Source organism: Oncorhynchus masou, chromosome 24, assembly GCF_036934945.1.
Source record: "Oncorhynchus masou masou isolate Uvic2021 chromosome 24, UVic_Omas_1.1, whole genome shotgun sequence".
NCBI lineage: Eukaryota > Metazoa > Chordata > Actinopteri > Salmoniformes > Salmonidae > Oncorhynchus > Oncorhynchus masou.
Window position 1 is genome coordinate 64,541,155 of NC_088235.1, and position 22,054 is coordinate 64,563,208.

Genomic DNA, 22,054 nt, shown 5'->3' on the forward strand with positions numbered 1-22,054 from the left:
GACTTGTGATCATTGTCCTTGCTAGATTGATTGTATTGACATTCCCAGTCTTAGTTACATTCATCTGTCCAAAATATTGAGTCATTGAAACTGAAATAGTGCATCCCGAATGGGTGAAGGCAGCAAACAATGTACCAGGCCAGCTATGATTTACAACCTGGTAGCAATATTTTTTGGACTACCAAGAAATCTATTTGTGAATTAATATTAATCATGCATTGAACTGGATCCATCTCTTCTGCCAACAATGCCTTACTGTACATCATGGAATTTTAAGTCAAATATAGCCTATTTTAAATATAGCCTATTTTTTGGTTTTGTAGCATAAACTGGGAATTTGACATTTTTTTTACTGATATTATGATTGTCTGTTTCATATTTGCAAAGTAGATCAAATGTTGTCAATTCCACTTTAAATATCAAAAGTAAATGTAATTGCAAAAATATACTTTAATATATTTTATATCAAAAGTATAAGTGATTTCAAATTCCTTATATTAAGCAAACCAAACAACACATTGTTCTTGTTTTTTAAAGTTACGGATAGCCAGGGGCACACTCAAACACTCAGACATAATTTACAAACAAAGCATTTTAGTGAGTCCGCCAGATTAGAGGCAGTAGGGATGACCAGGGATGTTCTCTTGTTTATTGCGTGAATTGGAACATTTTCCTGTCCTGCTAAGCATTCAATATGTAACGAGTAATTTTGGGTGTCAGGGAAAATGTATAGAGTAAAAAGTACATTATTTTCTTCAGGAATGTAATGGAGTAAAAGTAAAAGTTGTCCAAAATATAAATAGTAAAGTAAAGTACAGATACCCCAAAAACTACTTTATAGTACTTAACAGCACTGCTAAATTATAATAAGCCACAACCTTGTGACGGGGTCTGCTCCTGCAATTTTATTTTGATTTCCTTCCTTTTAGGCAAAAATACCGTAGAATGCCTGTTGCTACAGTTAACAGTGCTGTCACAATGCATATGATGTATGCACTTGTGGGCCAATTTGGAAACAGTATAATGACTACATTACCCATACCCAATCATTCAATCTGCTGCCATGGAATTATGTGATGTCATAATGCATGTTATAAAGCAAAGCGTTTCAGAGAAGGAGTGCATAATGAATAATAATAATAGTAATGACTAAGATTCTATGGACTGCACTGCCATTGAGAGTCTGTGAATACAGCCCCAGATGTTTGTGTTGCATCAGATGATCTGGCCTGCACAATCACCCGACCTCAACCCAATTGAAACTGTTTGGGACGAGTTGGACTGCAGAGTGAAGGAAAAGCAGCCAACAAGTGCTCAACATATGTGGGAACCCCTTCAAGGCTGTTGAAAAAGCATTCCAGGTGAAGCTGGTTGAGAGAATGCCAAGAGTGTGGAAAGCTGTCATCAAAGCAAAGGGTGGCAACTTTGAAGAATCTCAAATGGAACACTTTTTTTGGTTACTACATGATTCCATTATGTGCTATTTCATAATTGTAATGACTTCACTATTAAAAATTAAGAAAAACCCTTGAATGGGTAGGTATGTCCAAACTTTTGACTGGTACTGTATTTCAAAAAAATCTGCCCATATTTAGTGACTTACTAAATTGTTTTTTTTAATAAACAGAGCTCTATGTTCATTCTCTCTCAAGAGGAAAGGGAAAGAGGGATATCTAGTCTGGGGAACAGTGGGTTAACTGCCTTGCTCGGGGGCAGAACAATATCTTTTAACCTTGTCAGCTTGGGAATTCGATCTCGCTACTTTTCAGTTATTGGCCCAACGCACCTACCCGCTAGGCTACCTGCAAGAGGCGGTATGAGTTGGATAAAAAAAAAAAAAAAATTTTTAGTAATTGGTAATGAAGTCCCTTTGGTGCAGGGAATTACATACCGCAATGAAAGTTACCTCATTATAGAATGGCAGTGGATTCATCATATCTTCAGCAGAAATATCCATGCACTGTCACTGTCATTCATTCTTGTCAATTCGTCTGTTGTCAGGTTTCAGCCTCTTTCTCCCAACTCAACCCCCTCCCCCTGTTTAGCTAATGAATGACCAATGTCCAGAGGTCTTACGGATGTCACAGTGTGGCGGGAAACAGTTGTGAGGAAGCCACCTCATGGCCTCTTTAAGTTAATGACCTATATCAAACTTCTCATTAGATATCTGAGTGCAGAGTACTTATCATTTATCATCTAAACAGACTGCCAAAATTAATTTGATTGGAAATTGGGTTTTGAATTTCTCAATTTAGTACAATATCTATTTGTTCTTCAGTGTGCATGTCACTGAGGCAAATTGACCTGTATTTGTTGAAGTTAAATAGGCTCTAAAATCATTTCAAATTGTCCAGATCTAGAGAATGTGCATTTAGGTAGAGATTCTCAGTACTGGAGGTTTACTTGAATATAGCTTATCGCAGGCTCCTGTTGATCTTGGCCTGAGCACTGCTTGCTGTCCCTGCACAGATGTGCTTAGACGTGTCTCTGTATTTCTCTCTCTCAATTCAATTCAAGGGGCTTTATTGGGGCTTTATTTATCTCCCTCACTCTCTCTCTGCCTCTCTCAAATCGTTCTCAATTTCTCTCTCTTGCTGTGTCTCTCTCTCTGTCTCTCTCTAAAATCTTTCTCTGTCTCTCTCTCTCTTGCTGTGTCTCTCTCTCTCTGTCTCTCTCAAATCTTTCACTCTCTCTCTATCTCTCTCTCTGTCTCTCTCTTAAATCTCTCTCTCTCTTGCTGTCTCTCTCGCTTGCTGTGACTCTATCTCTCTCTCTCTCTGAAATCTTTCTCTCTCTCTCTCTTGCTGTCTCTCTCTCAAATCTTTCTCTCTCTCTCTTGCTGTCTCTCTCTCAAATCTCTCTCTCTCTCTCTCTCTCTCTCTGGTCAGACTACTGACGTTCTCAGTTCGGAGGCATCCCTCTTCCTAATAAGGACTAAAACGATCTCTGCACTGATGTGTTTACCTAGCGTAGTGTACACTGTTAGCTCTCACGTCTTCTCTTTTGTCTGCAAGGGAGATTTATGATTCAGTGTTTTAAAAGACTTACGCTAATTTCAGGAGGATGTCATCGAACCCCAACTGTGTGTGTGTGTGTGTTTGTGTACAGTGCGCGTGGGTTCGCGTTAGAGGTCGACCAATTATGATTTTTCAACGCCGATACCGATACCGATTATTGGAGGACCAAAAACCTGATACCGATTAATCGGGCGATATGTATTTGTAATAATGACAATTACAACAATACTGAATGAACACTTATTTTAACTTAATATAATACATAAATAAAAATCAATTTAGCCTCAAATAAATAATGAAACATGTTCAATTTGGTTTAAATAATGCAAAAACAAAGTGTTGGAGAAGAAAGTAAAAGTGCAATATATGCCATGTAAGAAAGCTAACGTTTAAGTTCCTTGCTCAGAACATGAGAACATATGAAAGCTGGTGGTTCCTTCTTACTGTATTCGCGTAACAGGCAGGCTCCTCGTGGAGTGCAATGAGAGGCAGGTGGTTAGAGTGTTGGACTAGTTAACTGTAAGGTTGCAAGATTGAATCCCGGAGCTGACAAGGTTAACTAGTCCAACAGTTAACTAGTCCAATGCTCTAACCACCTGATTATATTGCACTCCACGAGGAGACTGCCTTTTACGCAAATGCAGTAATCCAAGGTAAGTTGCTAGCTAGCATTAAACGTATCTTATAAAAAACAATCAATCAATCATAATCACTAGTTAACTACACATGGTTGATGATATTACTAGTTCATCTAGCGTGTCCTGCGTTGCATATAATCGATGCGGTGCGTATCGTTGCTCCAATGTGTACCTAACCATAAACATCAATGCCTTTCTTAAAATCAATACACAGAAGTATATATTTTTGAACCTGCATATTTAGCTAAAATAATTCCAGGTTAGCAGGCAATATTAGCCAGGTGAAATTGTGTCACTTCTCTTGCGTTCATTGCACGCAGAGTCAGTGTATATGCAACAGTTTGGGCCGCCTAATTTCACAGAATTTTACGTAATTATGACATAACATTGAAGGTTGTGGAATGTAACAGGAATATTTAGACTTATGGATGCAACCCCTTAGATAAAATATGGAACGGTTCCGTCTTTCACTAAAAGAATAAAAGTTGTTTTCGAGATGATAATTTCCGGATTCGGCTATATTAATGACCTAAGGCTCGTATTTCTCTGTGTTATTATGTTATAACAAAGTCTATGATTTGATAGAGCAGTCTGACTGAGCGATGGTAGGCACCAGCAGGCTCGTAAGCATTCATTCAAACAGCACTTTCGTGCGTTTTGCCAGCAGCTGTTTATGACTTCAAGCCTATCAACTCCCGAGATTTGGCTCGTGTAACCGATGTGAAATTGCTAGCTAGTTAGCGGGGTGCTCGCTAATAGCGTTTAAAACGTCACTCGCTCTGAGACTTGGAGTGGTTGTTCCCCTTGCTCTGCATGGGTAACGCTGCTTCGGGGGTGGCTGTTGTCGATGTGTTCCTGTTTCGAGCCCAGGTAGGAGCGAGGAGAGGGACGGAAGCTATACTGTTACACTGGCAATACTAAAGTGCCTATAAGAACATCCAATAGTCAAAGGTTAATGAAATACAAACGGTATAGAGGGAAATAGTCCTGTAATTCCTATAATAACTACAACCTAAAACTTCTTACCTGGGAATATTGAAGACTCATGTTAAAAGGAACCACCAGCTTTCATATGTTCCTAAGTTCTGAGCAAGGAACTTAAATGTTAGCTTTCTTACATGGCACATATTGCACATTCCTAAAAAACAGTTTTTGCTTTGTCATTATGGGGTATTATGTGTAGATTGATGAGGAAAACATTTGATTTAATACATTTTAGAATGAGGCTATAACGTAACAAAATGTGGAAAAAAGTGAAGTGGTATGAATACTTTACGAATGCGGTGTATGTGTAGCCCATGTATCTAATGCTGTCTGGCCAAAAAGAGTGGTATGTCATACTATTTTTTTCCAGACAGCATCAGATACATGGGCTACATTTAGTTAAACAGAGGGGCGCTGTTTCACTGCTTGGATGCTTTCTCTGTTGAGATAGTTTCAGCCACTTGTGAATTGAAGGAAAGTTGGCGGGTGCACAGTGGACTGTTTGAATGCTGGAATGTTTTGGATGAATGTGCAAAGGTAACCTATTTTTTGAAGACTGGCCTCTGCCTGTGGCCTCCAAATTACTAAGTCTGCAGGTAATGACAGAAGAGAAGATGCATGTAGGCCTATCTAATTATAGAGAAGTTGACTAACAAATAGCCTACCAAATGTTGGAAATTATATGCAGAAAAATATCAGGAATAGAGGTAACAGTAGCCTGAGTAGGCAAAGATGACTGGCCAGGACCGTGACGCATGCGGACATCAGTGGACACGTCAATTATAATGCGCTTTCCTCTGCCCTTTGACGCATGCCAAGATACTTACAACACCTGGATAGGTATTTTTACGTATCAGCTAACCACATCATACAGTATGTTATAGCGATCTGTCAGATGCATGCAACTTCTGAGCAGGGTAACATGACCATAGAGTAGATCAAATGTGCACAGGTAGCCTATTTTTTAAGTGATTCATTTGACAATCAGATGAAAACATCATGCCTGGCTGTGTTCATACCATATTTAAAGGTAATACATTTACAGCTAAATGACATGCCTTTACTATTATGCTCATAAATAAATTGTGCGTGCGCAAATAAGAGGTCCCACATCCCCTGTCAAAACAAGTATTTTCCACCGTCCCTGAATACTGTCAGTTTCGACTATATCCCAGACTATTCCTGCCTAGAAACAAACTGCTGCTCAAACTTCCTGGTCTCCCATGATGGCCTATAGAAAAACGGACCACTATGCTGTAAATTAATGTATTTTGCTCAAATCTGCTTTCCTCTACAATAACTCTCCCTCTGACTTTCTTTTGTTCCAGGGCTGACCAGGAGAGGGCAGTGTGCGATTTGAAGAATCCTACAGTAAGTTTCATCCCCTTATTTTTCTCATATCTCTCATTATACTGCATAGCTCAGTTCTGTGGTACCAGAAGGCTTTAGTGATGTTTAGTGTCTTCAATCCTACCTTAGGTCACAATGCCTGTTCATTTGGTTGAGTGTAATGATCAAGCTAATTTTGATAATTGAAGCAGCATAATCACACCAGAAATATGCCTATCGTATGTTACACCACTAACCATACATCCTAGTCAATCAACTAAGCATTGAGAAACAAACAAAAGCAACGAACAACAACAAAAGTGCTATTTTATGAGGGAGGGCTAACATACATATGTCAGAGTGGGCGGAGTTAGAGATGGCATGCATTTATGGCATTGACAGTTTAGGGGAAGGGGGCACACAAATGCTGTCTACTCATCTGAGGGAAAGTTACATGGTAAGATGTAAGATTTCATCACCATTCTGTATGTGATGTAGCCTACACATCATTTTAAATAGTTAAACAACAATTGTCCGTAACATCTGTTACTGTACACTTGTAGCTCTGTTCTCTGTAGTCAAAAGTACAGTGGTCCACTGTCCTTTATTTTTCCAAAGGTCATTGTTACAGCGATCTGCCACTATCAGCTCCTTTCTGCAATCTGTCTTCCAGCTCCACTTCACCTCAATGTTATTTGTCTCAAATTATGGGTGTTTTTTCTTTCATGAGGATGATGTGTATGTAATAACTGTCTACAATGTCTACAATGTTAAGTATTGCAGTGCTCATCGGCCCCAAATTCCCTCAAATCTGTTGTATAATACAGAAAGACAGGGGTTTACTATTTGGCTACCCCATACTTGGTGAGGTTCAGGTAAATACATTTGTTTACACCCAGGGATTGAATGGAGGGGGTGTGAGAGGGCATGATATCTCTGTCTCTGTTTGAGACAGAGACACCGGATTTTCATTAGGTTTTTTTAAATAATATTTTTTAATGATGAAATTATGAAAAATATTAATAACATTCCACCCATGAGGCCACTTATGGTCATTGACTGCAGGAAAGGGCTACCCTGATTTTGACAATTAATACACTTAACACCCCTCCATGTCAATGCAACTGTATACTATTCCCCTTGTTCACTTTTCACAATTTGTCCCCACCTGTCTGTTGTTTTGGTAGTTCCTCCGGTCTCCTCAGGTCCTCGCTGTTTGTCTGCAGTCAGAATCACCCCTCTGACAAGCATGAAAGGCTCTCCTGACCTAATTCCGGCTGCAGGTGAACACACTCATTAACTCCTCCTCCACCCCTCCAATCCTCCATCTCATTTATCTTTCATCAGACTGTACTCTAGGACACCTCTAACACACTGGATATGCTGAGGCGGATCCTTTCAATAATCTCTTGCTAACGATGTGCATTCACTTTAAACAACTGTAAGCTACTATATAGTGTCTCTTTTTCACTTTTATTGAAATAGGCAAGTCAGTTAAGAACAAATTCTTATTTACAATGACGGCCTACACCGGCCAAACCCGGACGCCGCTGGGCCAATTGTGCATCGCCCTATGGCACTCCCAATCACAGCCGGTTGTGATACAGCCTGGAATCGAACCAGGGTGTCTGTAGTGACATCCTGGTGCCTTAGACCGCTGCGTCATCGTTGTACTAATTGGATATAATGACGGACTGATGGTGTTAGCATATAATTAATGATATGGATGTGGGGAGTATTAGTGTTGGTCTGGATTTGACATTTACATTCTATTTTTATAATTTGGGGATTGAGGTAACATGGATTCCCTCAGGACCTGAGGCAATAGGGCTGTGTGTTTTGAAGCTTACTGAGAATAGATTCAAACAGACTGTAGAATTGTGAGGTTGTCTCACACATTTTGGCATTGAAGAATGTGTGACTATGGGCATCCAATGTAAGTCAGTCTAGTGGTAACATCCTTGCGCGTACCTGTCTATCTGTCTATAGAGCTGGACCCTACAAGGGTGTGTAAAGGGAAGGGGGTCGTGACTCTGAGGGCCACTCTGGTACACATAGACGACGAGGACTGCGTCAGTAAAGATTCCAACATCGAAACAGCACCAAGTAAGTCCAACAGAATGCCACAGCTGCTCTCAAGTCTTAGATATTACATCATATGTGCATTATATCTAATATCTCTGTTATTATGTTGAGTTTTATTTCTAATACAGAGTCGAGTGATACGCTAGCATCGCTCTGTGAAAGTGGTCAGGTTAGAGAGCTGATGTCTAGCTGGAGTAATAGCTGATGAGACAAACTATTTAAAAGTGGAAGGAAATGTTCCCGTTAACAAAATAGCATATTGTAATATATTGATTGTCATAGTATGAATCACTAACTTTAATGACTATTTAGTCATTTGTTTTCCATAGTGATCTTGATGGATATGGAGAAGAATGCACTGTATTCACAAGCTTTTCTCTTAATAGAAGTCTTAAAATGTTTTATATACTTCATGAAGTTCCAATGGGCTCACTTATACACATATTTCAGTATGTTTTGATATTAAAAGTGAGAACTTGACACATTTTAGTGTATTTATATTTGGTTGCCCAGCACAACACAGAATCATTGACCACGATTGCTCATATTTCCATGTGTTTCGTCAAAGACCTCTTTTGTTCGGACCTACCCACACTGCACTTTGGAACCAGGGCCTTGACTGTGGACTTGTTTGTTGCGTTCAGCATGTTAGAACTGGGCTGGAGACTGGCCAAGGCTTTTGGGGAGATGCTTTATTTGCGAGCCTGAATATAAAGGCCATTGGAACAAACGGCCTTTACAGACCACTGAATAGGCGCCTTGTTCTGATAACAAAGTTCACAGATTGTGGGAGAATCATTATTTTATTTATCCATGGGGATATTAGCATCTATGTACGGGAAAAGCACTATGGGAAGCTTTTTGTCCCTGCAGGATTATCCAGTGATTTATTTAATTGAGGATTAATTGTTTCCTGTTTGTAGTTTGGTGTTAATCTCTGAAACAGGTTCATCGCCAAAAGACAAATATTGCCAAGAGTACAGTAGTTTGTGTATCTTTCAGTATAGTTAGGTTTCTGAGAGGATCGTCTTGCACTGCTATTCGCTGGCCAAAATTAGATTGTTTTGGGATAATTTCAGGTAGTTGGATCGGCCAGATCAATGGTGACAGCTCTCTAACAGGATTGGCTGAGGGATGCTTCCACGACATCACAGCTGATTTACCTACAGTCAACAGAACTCAACCCCAGGTATGTATTATCTAATCAGTGAATAAGCTTTTGTTAATTTCCCCTATTTATGGGATAATACTGTAAATTTGATAATGCTATGCTTGTTTAATGTGATTAAAACCAGATTTAATTGTGATAGAAATAGCTATATTTGGTGTATTTTTTGCTGTTGCGGGTCAATTGAAGTTATTATTTCTTTGCAAAACCAGAATTTATTAATATGCAATTTCTTGGCCGTTTACTTCGTTTATTGTTGTTATTCAAAACTTTTGTAAGAGAGGAACAGAATCACTTACAATTTCATTAATAAAGATGAACAGCATCACTTACATGTTTTATTCACTTATTACCAGGGAAGTTCTCCTGTGAGCACAGAAGAACGGCAGTTTCTTGCCTTTGACATTCAGAACCATATTACATCGACAAAGGCTCCCTCTGCCTACCCATCCACCACCAAAACGGTCAACCCAACCATAGTTCTGCTACAACACAACAGAGGTAAGCACCTCTGATTCTGGGTCGTACTGTATGTGGGTTATGGGTAAAATTGCCATGCCAACAGTTGACCACACTGTGAAGTATGGACTCCATTGATCTGTTTAAATGGAAAGTTCCGACACTGAAAGCTTTTTTAAATAACTCAAAGGTATGGAACATCAGATCAATCAGGTACAACAATGCTTCAGTGTCCTTCACTTTGTGTGCCAATGGCAGTTTTGTTATCAATATCTGTTTAGTCGTCAGACATTGCTGCATTGTTTTTTTGTGCATTCATGTGTCTGGGATGCTTTTTGCAGTCGACACAGCATGCTGAATATTGACACAGCATGCTGAATATTGACACAGCATGCTGAATATTGACACAGCATGCTGAATATTGACACAGCATGCTGAATATTGACACAGCATGCTGAATATTGACACAGCATGCTGAATATTGACACAGCATGCTGAATATTGTTTGCCATCAGCCTCATGTCGGCCCAATGCGCCAACGTTTCATGCCCCTGCTCTGAGATATTGGATTTTTTTAACCTCACGGATGGAGAGTACTCAATGATATCTTATTGATAAATTACTTTTATATATAATTTGGTATCTCAAACTAAGTATTTTCACTGCCGTGGTTTTTGTAGGTAATCTGCTCATAATCATGTTTCACCATGGAAATGACTGTATATCATTTGCATAGTATGCTTGTGGATTATATGGGGTAAACTGGTTGGCCACTATTTATGTAGACCTATAATACAGTGCATCTACTCATCAAGGGAAACACATTTTGACTAGTAGAACCCAGTGTAGGGCTTCTCTTCCCTTTGACACAGCAATGTTGGCTTTTTCAGACCCCACCCCAGAGAGGGACAAATTGTCTGATCCAGGACCTGTAGCTGGGGCAGAGAGAGAACAGAGCCAACACCCAGATATGGACGGCAAGAGGATGAGGTTCTCACAATCCCCTGTCTTGGGCCCACTGAACCAGCCCAACCTGCCAGTACGGGTAAGAACAGAAACCTATGTACAGGCCCAAAAACATTGTAATCTACTTTGTGCCTTTTGAAAATAATCTTCACAGGGCATTTTGTATTTGATGCTGAGGAGTACACATGGCCACAGGAAGATGTTTAGGGCTGGGGGGGGGGGGGGGGGGGGGGTTCTACCCGTGCTGCTGATGGCTATTTTGCTCTGCTCATACAGGAGTAATAAAGGCCCAGTATAGTACTTTTGTGATATTTTTTTATATTTCTTTTAAATTCTGATTTATCAGCATCCCTACTTCCTACAGCTATTGGAGTACAGTGTTGAAAGTCAATATGCCTGACCGCCATTCGCCAATCCACTCTTACCCATATATTTGTCATAACCCCTGTTTATTTTTGAGATATGGCAAAAACCATGACTATTTTATTTTCAGAACACAGAGAAGTCCAAGGACTGGTACAAGAACATGTTTAAACAAATACACCGAATTCCAGGTAAGGGGATCATCATGAAAATCAAACTCACTGTTCCCGTATGTGTTTGACTTGATATCAGTTGTTTCTGTCAAGCCGTTGTCTTTGTGAGTTCTGCGAGTGTGTTCATTGCTGTCACGCTGTGTGTGTTTTGTGTCTCCGTCGCCTCGCTCAGAACCTGTTGAGGAAAACCCATACCGCCCCACCTACATATTCCCTGAATTCTATGATCCTAGACAGATGAAAACCACAGGTACCCAATTGCAATCATGGCTCCACTTCCTGACTTTACTAATCATGTATAACTCCTTCTTTATAATGGCTTTATTACTGCATTGACTCTCCTTTTGTTACTTACCGTTGCCTTGATAGAATTGAAAGTGGGTCAGTAAATTGAGCACTTGATTGCTTAGCGAAACTACGAGTGAGACTAATAGAAAACCACACTGCGAATTCACTTTAACTGTTTGATATTTAGCACGAATGCAAAACATAACATTTCGCATGAACTAATCCATACACAATGGATTGGACGCTCTGCTCATGTTTTAAAATGTATATATTTATGTACAGACATTTCCTGGCAAGTCCCAAGTTCTTTCTAAACAAAAGATGCAGTACTGTAGCTAGTTTTGAGCCACTAGATGGTGCTCAAGTGCATGGATTTACAACAAACAAGCTTGACAGAGAGGCTTTGTATGTCCTGTCCAGGCAGTAGTAGACCACCCGGCCTGTGTTCCATCTACAGTATATTGTTAGCCTTTTTACACTAGACTAGTTTAAATCGGTCTAGTCGGTGTAAAAACGCTCTATTTGTGTGTGTATGTGTATTCAGTTATTCTGCATTGACACACTGAAATAATAATTATTTAGTTGTTTGTACTATTTAACAGCTGTCTGTTCGTACTATCTATCTAACAGTTGACAGTTGTTTTTAAATCATAACTGCCCTTGCATGCCGTTTTGTACAGTATGTACTGTGTATAGATCTACTTCCTTTCCCTTTGTTTCTGCTCATGTCTGCTTCCAGGCAAGCTGATATGTCTAGTTATTCACTGAATCGATCAATCAATTGAGCAATAAATCAAACAGTTCGAAGAAGGTTTGTACGAAATGTGTGGACTATTCTGAGATTTCCAAGAAGAGCATTACTTATTCATAAGGATGTTAATCGATTGGATCCATTTTTAGAGAAGTAATGCTTCTTCCAAAGGGTTTTGACTGACACAACCTATGAAAAGGACTCTATTTACAGTGTATTTGAAGAAATATAATGTCTGAACTAATGGAATGAAGGACACACTGTACTGGGCAATTACAGAAGAGGAACAGATACTTACTGTGCCCTTTGAAGAGCCGTACCGGGTCTTATAGCCTTAAATGTGATATAAGGTTCTGGCTATACCCTGGGTTACAGCTGAAATACATACTGTATATATCAGCATAATGTATTTGAATTTGAGAATAAATTTTAATCGTGATTAGATGTTTATAATAAAAAATATGGCCCCTCCAGGAAAGCTATTGTTGTGGATGCATGTTATTGCTATAACGTGCCTTTTCGGTCTTTTCGGTCCCCCCCTCCAAAAAATGTTGTTTTTTTATACTATTTTTATTCTTAATCACACTTCTGTTCTATATAACTTCGAACGTGCGTAAGGGCAGGGTTTCCCAATCTCGGTCCTATAATAAGCAGTTATTATAGTGTGGCACGGCTGCTACCAAAGTGACCTCTACTGGTTATACTGAGTGTCTACACATGTAGAACCACTATAACAAGCTAATTTAACAGACAATAGATTGGGTCACCCTTGATTAACATTGCATAGCTTAGACCCTATACAAGTGGAACTGCCAGTGGATTGACCTTGTGTATGTTAATAAGTACATGTTTATAGTCAATAAATAATCATGTTTTTTTCTCTCTCTTTCAGATGATGGTCCCTCCCCTTACGGTTTTGTGGAAGATGGTGAGTTTCTTCAATTGTCATTCTCATAGATTGAGAAATTAATAAGATATCTATATTGTGATCTCAATCACATGATCTTTGGATTTTTACATTTACTGTGCAATCAAATTGTACAGTAGACACTTTCATCACTGACAAGAGATTTCAGTTTATTTAAGTTTAAGCTTTCACAGCAGTGTCTGTTGTTCTTGTGTGTTTATTTTCAGTGAAAGGGGTCCCACGGTCAAAAAGTGCTGCTGAAGTTGACCATAGGTTGTCTATGCCTGTGCCAACCCGGTCCTCTTCCCTCAAACCTTCCAAAAGGTAAGTCCTTTTCTATTGCTGCTTCCCTTTAACATGGATAGTAGTATAGTGTATCTGCGAAGACCTTTTAACCCATTGAACTCACTCTTCATAATACATTCATTGCCTCTGCAGAGCAGTTCACAAGGGGATGCATTTTTGGTAGCACTTTTACGTGAGGGACTGTAATGAGATACAGTAAGAGGTATACGATTATATTCATGTTTGGTGTGAGAGTGAATATTTAATGAGGTACAGTGTACACACACCACGTACCATGTAACCGACACACTTTGAACACATGCTTGTCAAAGATTCAAGAATTCAAATGTTGTGTTTATATAGTAGACGAGTACAGAGCAGTACATCTGTTCCTCACCTCTGACATTGAATCACGGTAACCGTGGTAACCTCCAGTTAGGTCCTCTCTGACCTCTACTACCTCAGGTGCTTGTTGTCATACTAGGTGTGACTAAACAGCCTCCGCACCTCTTCCCATAATGTTAGCCCTGACAAAGAACATCCACTCTCCTAGGCGTGTGGAGGAACGAGTGATTAATTAATGAAGGAAGACAGGTGATAGAGGATAAACTGTTGCGCACGGAAGCTGAGGATGGCGTGCGTGGTTGGCTCTAGCGCCTTCCTTGGTGTGTACATGTTTCCTCTAGTTACTGTACCTCTAGCGTCTGAACCTTCTGAGGGCCGCATTTGAGTTTTTTGACCGCTTGTGAATTACTCTCTGCTCTTTGAGAGTAATTACTCTCTGCTCTTTATACTTGTTTTTACAAGTATAACTTTTGATGAAATACCTGGATTTTCCCACTACAATAGGCTGTTTGATCCGTAACCAACGGGTGTAATAGAAAGCATGTGTTTCAAACTTACATAAAAAATATTCAATGCAACACTAGGCCCAATTGTTTTAGTCTGCTTATTCCCAGTGGAATCATAGTGGAACCAAGGTGGAACCAAAGGAACCATTGTGGAATTCTATATCCTGAAGCAGATCAAAATGACCACACCTTGTGGTGTATTCTCTCAGGAAATGCAACTAGGGTCTTTGGTTCAGTCTACTTAGCTAGCATGACTTGATTCATGCCTTGACATGACTGTATATTTTATTATTTATATAAAAAATAATAAGACAGCTCTGAGCAAGAACGAGAGAGAACGAGAGAGAACGACATGGAAAAAGAGATGGAGAGTGGGAGGGGCATGAGCTTTACTGTATGGGAAAACGCTGTTGATAATAGAGCTGTCACCCAAAAAACTAGCCCCAGCCGGTTGCCATGGAGACTGCTTGACTTGATAGGGATTTGCTCTCCCCTCCCTCCTGCAGGAACGAGTGGGAGCCCCCTGACAAAAAGGTAGACACCAGGAAGTACCGTGCCGAGCCCAAAAGCATCTTCGAGTACGAGCCGGGAAAATCATCGGTGCTGAAACTGGAGAGAAAGGTACGACAGCCGTGCCACGTGTGTGTTTCTGTGTTTGCCTCTGCAGTCTCTATACTACGCATGTTGTGTAAGCTGTTTCCCTCTAAGAGCTTAGGGTGGCTGCTTCACTAACTAGGGCAGCTCTAGTAGGCAACGTATGTATAGACTGAATTTCCATGTGTACAACATTCCTAGAGGGGGATCCTATTACAATGACAGATGACCTATCTGGCGGTGTGGAGGTATCACTTTCAAGCCATGGCCATTGTCTTGCAGTGTTTCAACCAACGGCTTGAATTGCCTTGAATTTGTTGGGAAAGGAGTCGGACAAATGCCTGTAAAAATAAATAATGCAATGGATATTGTGACATCTTGCAATGTCCTTGTGGGGTCTCTTTTTTCATTACATTTGACAATATGAATACCGGTAGGTAGATCATTGTCCCAATACAGTGTGCACTACCAGGTTTCAATTGAAATTATAGAATCAACTCCATCAAAGAGGAATTAAAGGCCCACTGTGATATTTACAGTCATTTTCAATATAATGCAACCATCGATTCTTAAAGAGTATCACTTAGAAATGCGTCGTGAGATTCATTAAGGAGTAGGCCTTTAAATAAATGCTGCATATATGTTTAAGCTGACAGTTGGTTTAGCTAGCAGCCTCTTTGTGTGGCTCATACAGCATAGAATAGAGTTGCATCTCCTCTACAGTAGACTAGTTATTTGATTATATCATAATGCAATCATTGTTTTGTCTTTTATGGTAAGCTATTAAGGGTTATGATGCGGTTCTGGACCAATCCCAGTGGCACCATATACTGAACAGTAGGGACCAGGGCCTTGTTCATGCTGTCCATCGTGGTCAGACAGACACTGCATGTGATGTGACAGTCTCTGTAATTACAGACCATGGTCAGTGGTTCTGTGTCAGGTTCCTGGCAGTATTAGCGGCAGGCTACACGGTCTCTTACTTTCATTTTAGCCTATTATACTGTAGCTGTAGTTCTGTCAATTCTTGTCTTTCTCATTGCCATTGTGGTTCAATGATTGATGTGAACAAATCAAAATCAAATTGACATGCTAGTAGACTATTTATATTGACATTTAGAATAAGTCAAATAAGAATATTTCACAAATAAGAATACAAAAGCAGATGGGACCCATCAAAATATGTAGTATTACACCTGCTTATCTTCTCTTACACGTATGCACACACTGCACACTACAGTTGAGTACGATTCAGGTGACTGCTTCATATTATTTGTTGAAGTCACATGTGATGTGCATTCTATGTCTTTATACATTCGAGAACAAGATCCTAATTAGAGAGAACAAGATCCTAAAGTATATGATCCTAATTCCAAAATGTCCTTCTTTTTTTCACCTTGGATAATTCACCGGGCACATAAAGACAAATCTTTAGGAATTATGTCTGATTGTGAACACTTGTTTAGAAATTCATTATGTCGGGAATGTTGTCTGGATCACCTCAAGAATGTGTCATAGCCTCAATGCCTGTGTCTGTAAACGATGTGCTGTCTGAACTGTCTTCTCTTTGTCTTTCTCCTCTTTTCCTTGTTGCCATGGCCCTGTAGACTCAGGACATAAGTCCAGAAGATGTACATTTAGAGAATGAGCCTTGGTATAGATTCTTTTCAGAGATGGATTTTGATGAAGCGGTAAGTGGTCACAGTCTTAAAGTGACGGTGTATTTAAACAATGCATGTGGTAATAACATCCATGTTTAAATGCCTAAACAAACTATGTCTGTCCGTAAGGACTACTCCAACAACTTTTGCAAACCTTGACTCAACATGAACCAAAATGTTATCCCCTCCTAAAACTTGCGTAATGGGGCCTTACCTTGAGTTATTGCCTGCTATCACTTTTCCCAGCACTAGGTAGTCAATCAACTCTAGATATAGCTCTATCATTTTATATACAACCCATTGTTATGTTTTTCTTTCTACTATCATTCGGGAGTGGGTCTGTGGCAAGGAAATGCAGTTAATTGTTTTGTTATGCTATCATTGCTAGTTATTTTAATTTGGCATGTTTTATTCATTGAATACCAACTCCATCTCTCCACTTCAATAACCCCTGGAAGTGTGCTGTCTTATATATATTTTTAAATCCCCTTCCATGCTGTGTATCTTGGTGACTGCTCTTCATCTGTGAGGCTTGCTGTGTTTGGATTGTAACTTAGCTATATCAACTATGCTGGCAGCTGAGCATTGTATGGCGAACTACAGTAGAAGTGTCTCCTGTCCGGTCATTGGATGATTTACATTTTTGAACATTGACCATATGTTAGGCTAATTATATACCCAATTTAGGTTAGATGTCCTACTGCTACTGTCTATGATGATAAAGAATAATTGATGAATGCTACAGCTGTTGTCGGTGCAGTTGGCCATCTTTGCATTTTGTCCCTTACAACAGGATCCTCAAGGCGATGCCAACACTGGCACCATGCCGCCTGTGCCATGTCATGAACTCAGCACCCATGTGGAACTCTTTTTGTTGTAGCATTTATGGGCACCCTGCAAATGAGGACACATAGCATACCCCAGCGGGACTGGGCAAGGTGATTCAACTGTGGGTATTACTTTAGTTCAAGACTGTTATACCCTTTTCACACATTCATGCTGACACGAACCGTATTGTGCTGGCTCAGATATTTTCCTTTCACGTGGTCATTTCCAGTAGTCTCTGACAACTATAGTAGATAAAACCAGGCCAGCACAATACAGCTTGGCTCAACCCAGTAGTGTGAAAAGAGTATTACAGTGCCCACACAATCATTACATGACAGGCCTTATTGAATCAAGGAGTGCTGTCTAGTCTGGTTTACAGTGCATTCGGAAAGTATTCAGACCTCTTGACCTTTCCTCCATTTTGTTACGTTACAGCCTTATTCTAAAAAAAGTATTCTTGGGTATGACGCTACAAGCTTGGCACACCCATTCTTCTCTGCAGATCCACTCAAGCTCTGTCAGGTTGGATGGGGAGAGTCGCTGCACAGCTATTTTCAGGTCTCTTCAGGGATGTTCGATCGGGTTCATGTCTGGGCTCTGGCTTGGCTATTCGAGGACATTCAGAGACTTGTCCCGAAGCCACTCCTGCATTGTGTTGGCTGTGTGCTTAGGGTCGTTGTCCTGTTGGAAGGTGAACCTTCACCCCAGTCTGAGGTCCTGAGTGCTCTAGAGCAGGTTTTCATCAAGGATCTCTCTGTACTTTGCACCGTTCATCTTTCCCTCAATCCTAACTGGTCTCTCAGTCCCTGCCGCTGAAAAACATCCCCACAGCATGATTCTGCCACCATCATGCTTCTCTGGAGCTCTGTCAGAGTGACCAGCGGGTTCTTGGTCACCTCCCTGACCAAGGCCCTTCTCCCCGATTGCTCAGTTTGGCTGGATGGCCAGCTCTAGGAAGAGTCTTGGTGGTTACAAACTTCTTCCATTTAAGAATGATGGAGGCCACTGTTCTTTGATTCATTTTTTGGTACCCTTCTTGGTACCCTACCACACCTGTCTCGGAGTTCTACAGACAATTTCTTTGACCTCATGGCTTGGTTTTTGCTCTGACATGCACTGTCAACTGTGAGACCTTATATAGACAGGTGTGTGCCTTTCCAAATCATGTTCAATCAATTAAATTTACCACAGGTGGACTCCAATCAAGTTGTAGAAACATCTCGAGGACGATCAATGTAAACAGGATGCACCTGAGCTCAATTTCGAGCCTCATAGCAAAGCGTCTGAATACTTATGTAAATAAGGTATTTCTGTGTTTTATTTTTAATACATTTGCAAAAATGTCTAAAAACCTGTTTTTGCTTTGTTATTATGAGGTATTGTGTGTAGATTGATGAGGAAAACATTTAATTTAATACATTTTCGAATAAAGCTGTAACGTAACAAAATGTGGAAAAGGTCAAGGGGTCTCAATACTTTCTGAATGCACTGTATTTACTATAGTTCCTTTTCCAAGTGAGGGCATGTTGTCAAAGTTGAATACTAAGTTTGATATACAGTAGGCAGCTTGACAAATACCGCTAGGCTACGTGCCTTGGGCTCCAGTTGGCACCAGACAAGTATTCAGACTCACTGGCTGCCCACAAACAGATGTTCTGTCTCCTTGCCTTCTGCTTTGTAAGTCAGTCGGGGCCAACCTCCGCAGCGGAGTCTGCCTGGAAACCACACCCTGGATCATATGATGCGGAACCACTGACTACATGAGATCATATTCTCACGTCAGCTGAACACAGGGCAGGCTTAAGAATCTCTCATCTTCCCAACTTTGTCTTTAAGTCAGTGTTATCCATGGAAAGTATTGTCTGACTCAGACTTCAGCAACTCATGTCCTGCAACTCCTGGTTGGTTATATTAGGAATAGGAGGGGGTAGTACTGAAAACTTGGCCTCCGAGTAGGATGGTTTCCAGATGAGCTCAATTTGATGTCTGACTAACTCAAAGCTCCTGCTACACCTGGTATGTGTAGTATTTGACCCTCGAGGGTTGGGCTAGACATCCCGGCACATTGGGGTTTGATTGGCATATCTTTATCTCTTCTTGGTTATGGTGACTCTCCAGGCTGCTTGTAACCTCTATGAGTTCTTAGTGCTCATGGGAGGATGACTCCTTCTTAGAAGGTCTAGTGACTCTAGAGTCCATGTACAGTGCCTTGCGAAAGTATTCGGCCCCCTTGAACTTTGCGACCTTTTGCCAAATTTCAGGCTTCAAACATAAAGATATAAAACTGTATTTTTTTGTGAAGAATCAACAACAAGTGGGACACAATCATGAAGTGGAACGGCATTTATTGGATATTTCAAACTTTTTTAACAAATCAAAAACTGAAAAACTGAAAAATTATTCAGCCCCCTTAAGTTAATAATTTGTAGCGCCACCTTTTGCTGCGATTACAGCTGTAAGTCGCTTGGGGTATGTCTCTATCAGTTTTGCACATCGAGAGACTGAAATTGTTTCCCATTCCTCCTTGCAAAACAGCTCGAGATCAGTGAGGTTGGATGGAGAGCATTTGTGAACAGCAGTTTTCAGTTCCTTCCACAGATTCTCGATTGGATTCAGGTCTGGACTTTGACTTGGCCATTCTAACACCTGGATATGTTTATTTTTGAACCATTCCATTGTAGATTTTGCTTTATGTTTTGGATCATTGTCTTGTTGGAAGACAAATCTCCATCCCAGTCTCAGGTCTTTTGCAGACTCCATCAGGTTCTCTTCCAGAATGGTCCTGTATTTGGCTCCATCCATCTTCCCATCAATTTTAACCATCTTCCCTGTCCCTGCTGAAGAAAAACAGGCACAAACCATGATGCTGCCACTACCATGTTTGACAGTGGGTATGGTGTGTTCAGGGTGATGAGCTGTGTTGCTTTTATGCCAAACATAACGTTTTGCATTGTTGCCAAAAAGTTCAATTTTGGTTTCATCTGACCAGAGCACCTTCTTCCACATGTTTGGTGTGTCTCCCAGGTGGCTTGTGGCAAACTTTAAACAACACTTTTTATGGATATCTTTAAGAAATGGCTTTCTTCTTGCCACTCTTCCATAAAGGCCAGATTTGTGCAATATACGACTGATTGTTGTCCTATGGACAGAGTCTCCCACCTCAGCTGTAGATCTCTGCAGTTCATCCAGAGTGATCATGGGCCTCTTGGCTGCATCTCTGATCAGTCTTCTCCTTGTATGAGCTGAAAGTTTAGAGGGACGGCCAGGTCTTGGTAGATTTGCAGTGGTCTGATACTCCTTCCATTTCAATATTATCGCTTGCACAGTGCTCCTTGGGATGTTTAAAGCTTGGGAAATCTTTTTGTATCCAAATCCGGCTTTAAACTTCTTCACAACAGTATCTCGGACCTGCCTGGTGTGTTCTTTGTACTTCATGATGCTCTCTGCGCTTTTAACGGACCTCTGAGACTATCACAGTGCAGGTGCATTTATACGGAGACTTGATTACACACAGGTGGATTGTATTTATCATCATTAGTCATTTAGGTCAACATTGGATCATTCAGAGATCCTCACTGAACTTCTGGAGAGAGTTTGCTGCACTGAAAGTAAAGGGGCTGAATAATTTTGCACAACCAATTTTTCAGTTTTTGATTTGTTAAAAAAGTTTGAAATTTCCAATAAATGTCGTTCCACTTCATGATTATGTCCCACTTGTTGTTGATTCTTCACAAAAAAATACAGTTTTATATCTTTATGTTTGAAGCCTGAAATGTGGCAAAAGGTCGCAAAGTTCAAGGGGGCCAAATACTTTCGCAAGGCACTGTATGTCCATGTAACACATGACGATCAACCTCAGGAGGAAACCTGAGTATTCTTTCACAATATATACAGTACCAGTAAAAAGGTTTGTACACACCGACTCATTCAAAGGTTTTTCTTCATTTTTACTATTTTAATACATTGTACAATAATAGTGAAGACATCAAAACTATGAAATAACACATATAGAATCATGTAACCAAAAATGTGTTCAACAAATCAAAATATATTTTATATTTGAGATTCTCAAAGTAGCCACCTTTTGCCTTGACGACAGCTTTGCACACTCTTGGCATTCTCTCAACAAGTGTGACTTATTAAAAATTAATCTGTGTAATTTATTTCCTTCTTAATACATTTGAGCCAATCAGTTGTGTTGTTACAAGGTAGTGTTGGTATACAGCAGACAGCCCTATTTGGTAAAATACCAAGTCCATATCCGAAGAGAAATGACAGTCCGTCATTACTTTAAGACATGAAGGTTAGTCAATACGGAAAATGCCAAGAACTTTGAAAGTTTCTTCAAGTGCTGTCGCAAAAGCCTGATCAAACTGGCTCTCATGAGGACCGTCAAAGGAAAGGAAGACCCAGAGTTACCTCTGCTGCAGAGGATAAGTTCATTAGAGTTACCAGCCTCAGAAATTGCAGCCCAAATAAATGCCTCACAGAATTCAAGTAACAGACACATCTCAACATCAACTGTTCAGAGGAGACTGCGTAAATCAGGCCTTCACGGTAAATTACCACAAAGAAACCACTACGAAAGGACACCAATAATAAGAGGATACTTGCTTGGGCCAAGAAACACGAGCAATGGACATTAGACTGGTAGAAATCGGTGCTTTGGTCTGATGAGTCCAAATGTGCTATCTTTTGTTTTTCAAC

General features: G+C 40.3%; 1 protein-coding gene across 3 annotated transcripts in view; it reads left to right on the forward strand.

Annotated features, from left to right (window-relative positions):
• Nucleotides 1-22,054, forward strand: part of LOC135512476 (sorbin and SH3 domain-containing protein 1) — a 72,080-nt gene that overhangs the window by 19,195 nt on the left and 30,831 nt on the right. For all 3 annotated transcript variants that reach the window (XM_064934544.1, XM_064934541.1, XM_064934542.1), the window contains exons 2-13: nucleotides 5,968-6,010; nucleotides 7,156-7,251; nucleotides 7,958-8,074; nucleotides 9,133-9,242; nucleotides 9,578-9,722; nucleotides 10,571-10,725; nucleotides 11,140-11,200; nucleotides 11,355-11,432; nucleotides 13,114-13,149; nucleotides 13,356-13,452; nucleotides 14,771-14,885; nucleotides 16,466-16,549. In XM_064934544.1, coding sequence (XP_064790616.1) covers nucleotides 7,218-7,251; nucleotides 7,958-8,074; nucleotides 9,133-9,242; nucleotides 9,578-9,722; nucleotides 10,571-10,725; nucleotides 11,140-11,200; nucleotides 11,355-11,432; nucleotides 13,114-13,149; nucleotides 13,356-13,452; nucleotides 14,771-14,885; nucleotides 16,466-16,549 — 1,032 coding nt within the window. In that variant the 5' untranslated portion in view covers nucleotides 5,968-6,010; nucleotides 7,156-7,217. The remainder of the gene's footprint in view (nucleotides 1-5,967; nucleotides 6,011-7,155; nucleotides 7,252-7,957; nucleotides 8,075-9,132; nucleotides 9,243-9,577; nucleotides 9,723-10,570; nucleotides 10,726-11,139; nucleotides 11,201-11,354; nucleotides 11,433-13,113; nucleotides 13,150-13,355; nucleotides 13,453-14,770; nucleotides 14,886-16,465; nucleotides 16,550-22,054) is intronic.